The 8,279-nt window shown below is 35.5% G+C and overlaps 1 protein-coding gene across 1 annotated transcript in view; it reads right to left on the bottom strand.

Moving 5' to 3' along the window:
* Window positions 1-783: 783 nt before the first annotated feature.
* Window positions 784-8,279, bottom strand: part of LOC134851318 (protein disulfide-isomerase TMX3-like) — a 36,992-nt gene continuing 29,496 nt past the window's right edge. Inside the window, exons 6-8 of the mRNA XM_063867347.1 lie at window positions 5,116-5,249; window positions 3,445-3,594; window positions 784-1,373 (exon numbers count right to left, since the gene is read on the bottom strand). Coding sequence (XP_063723417.1) covers window positions 1,253-1,373; window positions 3,445-3,594; window positions 5,116-5,249 — 405 coding nt within the window. The 3' untranslated portion in view covers window positions 784-1,252. The remainder of the gene's footprint in view (window positions 1,374-3,444; window positions 3,595-5,115; window positions 5,250-8,279) is intronic.

The following is an 8,279-nucleotide window of genomic DNA, read 5'->3' as shown; positions in this document are numbered from 1 at the left end:
GCGATACTACTCGACAGAGCAATCGAGGTGAATTCAAGTTATCGAAACCGCGACTAAATAAAACCAACGAAAACTTCTTTCGAAGGACGAAACTACTCTAGAACTATGTTCTTCGTGTTTATGAAAGTTTCGAGAAATTTCTAAATGAAGCTACTATTCAGAACATTTACTGGAACTTTTTCACTAAACAATACACCGAAGAAAATAAATGTACTTGGAGAGTAATATGCAGATGTGGCAACTGCAATCCTCTCAGTAAAATAAAACTGAACTGAAGATGAACTGAAAAATGGGTGAAAACCCTTGAGACTCTCTAAATTCTGTATTATTATTATTATTATACTGTCTCACGAAAAAGTTAAATGCCTTGAAAAACACTTTCTATTAGTTAAATGCCTTGAAAAACATTCAATTTGCGATCGCTTAATACTTTGATATTTTGTTTAATGATATTTGTAATAACTAGTTTAATGTGTATACGTTGCTGTATCATTTTTCTCTCGCTGCCTCACTGGTAGCTATCTCAGAAGGGGAAATTTTTGGTCTTCGGAGAGTAACCGTTTACCTTCTGCTGGCTACTGCCTCTTGAGAGAATCTAGTGACAATTTTTGCAGCTAACAGTTGACGAAAAAAAATGTTGAGCATCTACACAAAATACTAGATCCAAATTCGACCATAGCTCGACAATCAGACTGAAATTCATTTAATATTCGGCGACCATAACACCAACTCGTGTGGAAAAAATGGCGGTCTGGAAAAATTTTATGTTCGAGCGAGCTTGGTCTGATCATATTGCCATTAGCTTCACCCAGGTACTCCATACCTATAAAAATGAAAGAAAAAAATCAAAGCATTTTTTCTAGAAAATTCGAATTGAGAGTGGTCGATGCGCTCAGTAATTTCTAATATCTGTATCACTCATTTCAAAAACTGCACAAATCAGGAACTCAGCGGATCAACTATGACTATGCTGTAACCAATTCCTGTCAAATTTAAGTTCCAACTCGTGAAATTACTCAAAAGCCCTTTTTAAAATAGCTGCAAACATGAGAGCTCAAAATAGCAGAGCAATCGAGATATATGCATTATCTGACACCAACAGTGCGTTTTTGGCTTGTATTTTTGGAACTGAATTACAAGTCAAAATTCGTTTCCGTGCATAAATTGCGCAACTTCCGTCATTCGAAAGAGATTTTGTGCTTGGAACTTAATGTTGGGAACCCATTATTCAAACATTTCAAGTAGTATTTATCTATATCTCAACATCCGCATCATCCGATGTATTCTGTGTTGCTGCTCTGTGTCTCAGTCCTTCGTGTTCTCCATCTACAGCACCATACTGTCCCCTTCCATCTTCAATCGAACCCGGACGTCTAAAACCAATTAAAAAACAAAAATATACACAGGTTGTATTGAAGGAACCAAACGCGACTCGCCGTTAACAGCTAACTGCATGAGAATGAATTGCATCAAAATGAGCGTCTTACTCAGTCCAACAGCTCAAGAAGGGTAAAAAGTGTGGGAAAATGTGTGAATATGCATTTTAATGAATGACAGCCAAAAAAATGTTTCTACTATATGATAAATTATTTTGATATTGTATCCTGCTTAAATTGTGTTAAGATGAGCAAGACGCTCACATTGACATAATTTAGTTTAGGAGCGACCAAGAAATGACCGATTACTCGAGCGGCGTTTCGGGTCCAAAAACAAATCTGGTGAAAAGTTTTGGGCTTTATTGGTTTTGACCGGATAATTCAAATGAGCACTGTACATGTGTGGACAATAAACATAAAATAGAATTCTGATCTTGTGCAACTTCATTATTCCGACCGAAAAAAGGGTTCTTAAATTTCGAAAAAAAAACTTTGTTGAACATGAACCAAAGCATAGTTAGCAATTTTTTTTGTTGAACAAGAACCAAAAGCATGTATCTCCTCACAAGATGCATGGAGAACTTCTTTCGCTCATGCAACGACGCAATATGATGCCACTAAGCCGATTAAGTATAAATCGAAAAAAAAATCTTCTATCCGATTAAACAAAAAAACACGAGAAAAAACGGAAATTATACGGAACCGGAGTTGGTTAATTTAAAAACAAAGACATGCTCAAAACTAAGACATGCTCAAAACAAGTCGCCTAGTGTGAAATTAAGACATGCTCAAAACAAGTCTCCTGGTTGACGAAAGAGCAAAACTAAAAAGAGGTCAGTAATTTTGTTGTATAAATTGTTTACAAGAAAAACTCCGCATTAAGAATGCTTGATATTCACGAGCAATAAAATATTATGCGTAATAATTCCGTTCATGTTAATCGAAGAGCAAAAAAATTCAAAAAGCTGAATTACAAAAAATTTAAAGAAAGAACAGGATTCTAACAAAAAGAATTGGTCGTCTCAAAAAGAAATCAATCTCGAATTATAAAATTTTTGCAATGAGTCGGATTTTAACCTGCGACCTCGAAATTGAGAGACTCAAGCACACCCTTCTCATCTCTAACGCTTATCAACCGTTAAACACTAGCAACAAATAAAGCAGAGAACAGATACCTTGAAATTTCTAATGCTACAGATCTTGATGAAAGCAAATTTGCGAATTATAGCAAATTTGCGAGTTAGGTTGAAAAAAAAAAGAAGAGCCATTATTATACACTACGCTCAGTGTAAATATGTAAAACATATTTACATATTTAGTGTAAATATGTAAAACATATTTTAACGTACGAAATCTTTTGAACAAAGTTCTTTGCGAAAAAAAAGTCTAGTACCCGGTTTGCAACAACATGCTAATCGCAAGGATAAAGAGGCAAAAATGAAGAAAAAAGTAAGAAATTAAAAACATTAACGTTTTAAAAAGAAACCCCTCTACGGGAATTGAACCATAGGCCTCATGTATCCAAGTCGACTGCCCCTAAATAACTGTGCTATTGACATAAAAAATATATAGCCCGCATACGGTTAGAAAAGAGTCAATGAACGCAAAGAAACACAAAAAAAACACTTTTTTTTTGAGAAAAAAACTTCAACTTTCGAATTTCAAAATATATAGCCTTAAAACTATTGGAACTTCAGGAACAATTTATGAGCGGCACTTTATGATAAAATATAACACAATTTGTGAGTGTTAGGTAAAGTCTTCAAGCGATCGGAACAAGTAGAATTGTCAAAATCATTTTTCAACAAGGAAGGGGACTAAAAACGAGCGCACGCCGCTCACATAAAAAAAAGAAAACCTCAGAAGACTATGCATTTGACTAAATTAGAATTGTCTTCTAAATTGCACAATTTAACAAAGCCGAATTTAATTGCAACAAAAATCATGATACCCTGATTCATGACTATCCGTTCCATTATAGGAAAATTAAGCCCCTGAAATATCGATCGTTTATATTTTGGGGCCTAATATTTATCGGCGGTGCGCTAGAATGAAGAGTCGCATTTACCGATCTTCATCGTCTTCATCTTCGTCGCCCGATTGTGCGTCTGACTCAGTGGTGTCCATAGTACAGAGGAGGTAGCAGAGACAGGAGACGACTATGAGGGGCACTGACAGCACCAACATGGCCAGAATGACACTCACAGAGAACAGGTCACTGAAACACATCTGATCTCCGTATCTCAGACTTGATAAGAATTACAAAGCGATAGGCTAACAAGCCGAAGGGCCAACAAACCGAAAATAAGATTATCATTCACACAAGCTGAAAATAAACAATGTTACGCAACATAACAACATATAGATACTGCTGTTATGCAATTGTTATGTAATTTTGATGTAATTTCGGCTTCAAGATATGGTGGCTTGTAAATATGGCGGATTGTTGAATATCCACCGATTACAAGTGTAAATTCACCCTTGATTATACAAAAACAAACAAATATGATTCCTAATTTTACAGCAAAAGAATCAAGCGGTAATATACTATTGGTTTTGCGGTCTTTGTTTAATCCTGTCATGATGTCTCGCTAGCTCCGCCAATTGTAAGTAACACAACATATCCCCGCCCAAACAATGTATCATGCGGTTCCCCTTCAAGGATTCGATCCCCTCACCACCCAGAGGGACCCCTGGGCACTATCTAACGACATCCATTTTCGGTTGGTCAGTACTAAATTTATCTAAAAGCGTCATAGGCACGAAGCGCCAATTTTAACTAATGAACTAAAGGTGGGCGCGAGCCTGAGAAACGCAATTTTTGATCAAAACCTTCGTACGATATTGAGTTATGTATTATGTACTGTACTCATAGAGTAATTTCAGATAAGGTACACCGTCTGCTCGACATGCTATCTTATTTTCGGCCGGATAGACTCGTGCAATTTCTTAGTCTAATACCAATCTTAATCTTACTCTTATATCTCCTAGTCTCAATAGATATAGTGTACACCGGTTTACGCGTGTTAGTTCCAGAATGAGAACAACTGTATTCTAAGTGTAATTCAAATTGTTCTGGTGTTGAAACTACAAGTAGTTTCAGCCCTTACAAACAATTGGGCTGTTAGTTTGATGGAGCATGATTGGTTCAAAATTTTATAGAGATAAAATATCAGAATAATATCCAATAATAAATTCCAGTTTAGATCTGGTTCCAATATCCTCAAAATGATTTTCAGGTTTGAGTTGAATAGTTTTGTTATTCATTACTTAATGACTGATGGAAATAAAAATCCTCATTCGTACTATTAATAATTTTTCTTCTCAAGGAACTGAGCAACTCGAAGATAGTTCATTTTAATAGCGGATAAAAAATTTCATTCTTAATTTTTTCATCAAAAATAGACGTTGCCGTTGAAAGAGGGTAGCAGCACCACTCAACTGGATGGTGATAATGGTGATTACACTTAAGCTTTCGAAACGTATCGTCAAAGACGATTTATCCACAAGGAAAAGGACCAACATACGAGCTGTTCAGCTCTTGACGGAGAACCGTTGCTGTGCCCCGGGTTAAGATTTATATGATTTCTTTAGCTATTTTTCTGGGCCCATTATAGCCCCCCCTCCCAAATAAATAAGGCCCCCTTATTAGTAAAATCAAAGTGCGGACAGCTTTTAAATTTTTGTTACTAGGCTGGTGGGGGGTATAATGGGGAAAGAGCCAAGAGACAATACTTACAACATGGCCTTGGACAATTCGTGCATGGCTCTTCTGAAACGCCTCCAGAGAGAGGTGCCTCCCCTCGCAGCTACTTTTCCACTCTTCACGTCGTCCAGAAAATGCATTAAGCTTCCCTGCGTTAACTCGGAACCCTGAAATAACCACCAACAAAGTCTCAAAATTGTAACTGATCTCACAAAACAAGAAAAAACAACTGATTTGATCAAAAATTGTTTCTTCGAAGTTATAAGAGCCAGTTTCATTGGGTATTTTTCATTTTAACTAACTGCCCAAGAAACCAGGCCATCTCTCCCCCTAATACCCAGCAATATATAGCCCTCCAGAATGGTCAAATCACAGAGAAAGGGGCCATAATATTTTTGTTGCTAGGCTCTCCTTTATCTATTAATCTTTTACAATTAAACCTTCCCTATTTAAGGGATTAAACCTTCCCTAACACGAGCAACTGATCAAAGGATACTTTTTTCAGATCTAAAAAGGAATCCACTTTTGACGATAGAATAGAAGCGCGAAGTTTCAAGGCGATTTGAAATTTTCATGGCAGCAGAGGGTTTTTCTAACTCAGCTTGGGGATTGATTTTAACAGTCGAGCATACTAAGTCAAAACACAAAAAGATTATAGTAACATAAACATTTATTGGCCTTCAATGAAACAAAGAACAGGACCTAAAGAAAAGAAAATTCCCTTAGTTGATTACTAAATAATAAGCAATCATTTTCATTCGCAGTCAGCGGATCATATAGCTGTGCGGTAAGGCTCTTGAGTTGTTCTTTTCTTTAAAAAAAATAATGTTAGAAATAACTCAAATTATCTTTATAATACTAGCACTCCTCCGATCCGAAGTGATTTCCACTTAATTATGCAACATTTTCTGCAGATATATTACACAACATGAAATCTTCAACTATAGGTATAGAAAGTACCAACTTTGAAGTATATTACATGAAATAAACTATTGAACTATAGATATAGAAAGTTCGACATTGATAATGTCATCGACATTACACTTCCGTCCTTTGAGAAACTTCGCCTCTGGTGAAGAAGAAATCTTCTGAGTTCCATCCTCAGATTTCCCCACAAACAATATGTGGCTTGCCACCCAATAGCTAGCACCGCGAGGTGTCCCCAACTCTTTAACTCTTTTTAATAGTAGCACCGATCTATGGGTGGACTCGACCAAAGTGATTTACTTCAACATGAAATAAATAAATATGACATCTGCAAACAAATTACATAACAAGAAGTCTCCAACTATAGATATAGACATTTCAACTATTATGTCTAAAAAGATTTTAGCAATTTGAGCGATCCAGTGAGCATTTTAAGCAATCAAAAAAACAAAAAAAAAAGAGAAAAATGTGAAGTCAAGGTTAGTAAAAATTCAAACAGCAGAAAAAAAACACTGAAAACAACTACCATGTAACTTGCGTACAATGAGAAGAAACGATTTTACGATGTGGCAACTAAGCCGACAAAAACAAACAGACAAATAATTGGCCGACATTTTTTTTGAAATGGAATATTTGCCGTTTGCAAAAAGAACAGGTACTGTAAGATTCGAATCCAGGACCTTTGCCGTTCCAGACCAAGTGTGCCGAAAACTCAACAAAACTTTAAATTATTATGAACTGAATTTATTATGAATTTGAATTTAATACCATTTCGAATTTTGATCATTCTGCGAACAGAGTTATTCACGGGAAAAAGTCAAATAGATACCAAATGGCAATATCCTCGCTTATCGCTAGGGTTAGAATAAGGTATTTATAACATTGAGGCGAAGCTGACCTTCGCCTTACTTACGATACAAATAGCTTTCAAACGAGAAATCAGAAAAATGTTTTGAAGAAATCGTTGGCTAAAAAATGAAGAAATATCTTTTTTCTATTCTTATAGAAATCGATTACCTAAAACATATGAAGGATTTGGGCTACACAAAGTCCATTCGTTTCTCTCTCATAATATATAGATGGAAACGATAAAAAACTCGGTCAAATGATCATGAAACTCTTAATTTAATTCAAAAACGTACCCCACATACAACCCAATAACCTGCATGTCCTACAGGCAAATTTGGGGAAAAGAAAAGTCCCTATCCATTGCTTGCAATAAACTAAGATTCAAGTAAAAAAAATGAACCTGAAAAACGAAAAAATCAAAACAATTTAAAAATTCTCACAAAAAAACAACTTGCAGAAAACCTAGAAAAACATCCCAAAGACATCAAACTTATCAAATATGAAAAGTCTATAAAAACGATTGCAACAAAAATAGGCCCGTTAATGAAATAAAAAACACTATAATTCTCCATTTTTCAAAATTATCAGCTAGAAAGAACCAAATTCTACACTCGCCACATTCTTTCGTAGACAAAGCAGAAAAAAAATAGTTTAAACACGACAGAACGTGTTTAATAAATGAAGGAAAAAAATATCAACTTAATGAAAAAAGTGAGCATTAAAGGCGATAAATTTGGTCAAAAAATTGTTCATTAAAAATTCGAAAAATTATTAAGCTTTCTGATCTCCGTAGATAAAATTCAAATGATCGATGTAGTTGACTGAAAAAAAAAACAATGCAGAAACTGGGCCGACAAAAAAATCGACCGAAAGCGACGAAGTTGAAAACTCAAAAAATACCAAAGAAAAATCATTAAAAAAATTTTAACTACGAATTAGTTGAAAAAAACACTTAATAAGTATGCACAAGAGGAACAATAGACCAAACTTTAAAATATGCTGCTGCAAATTGCCGCACATACAGCATGCATGCCGTGAGCTGCATACACGCTGAAATCTGTGAACACAGTTCTTTACGTTACAAAAAGTGTAGTACCCGATTGCAAAGTGTAGCACCCAACTGATTTGTGAACGCTTAGATAATCAATTTGGTCGACCAAAAAAGGGCCGATCTATATCAAATTTTCTCCCCAAACCCAACCCACCCCACCCCACCCCAGCGTCATGTACAAAGTCAGAGAGCAAAATATAACAGTTGCCTCAAATGATTTCACCGTTGAAAATCTTCTATTATAATTTTCAAAATATCGAGCTGTCGACGAAGCAGAAGGAGTAGATGATTGACCAGAAATCGAAATTTTGTTTTCATTTTCAAATAATGAATCTTCTAATTTTCTGGCCATCTCAGGGCGTTGGTTACA

This window comes from Symsagittifera roscoffensis, chromosome 7, assembly GCF_963678635.1.
Source record: "Symsagittifera roscoffensis chromosome 7, txSymRosc1.1, whole genome shotgun sequence".
Classification (NCBI taxonomy): domain Eukaryota; kingdom Metazoa; phylum Xenacoelomorpha; order Acoela; family Convolutidae; genus Symsagittifera; species Symsagittifera roscoffensis.
The sequence above is the reverse complement of the archived record's forward strand: the minus strand, read 5'-3'. Positions and strand labels throughout refer to the sequence as shown.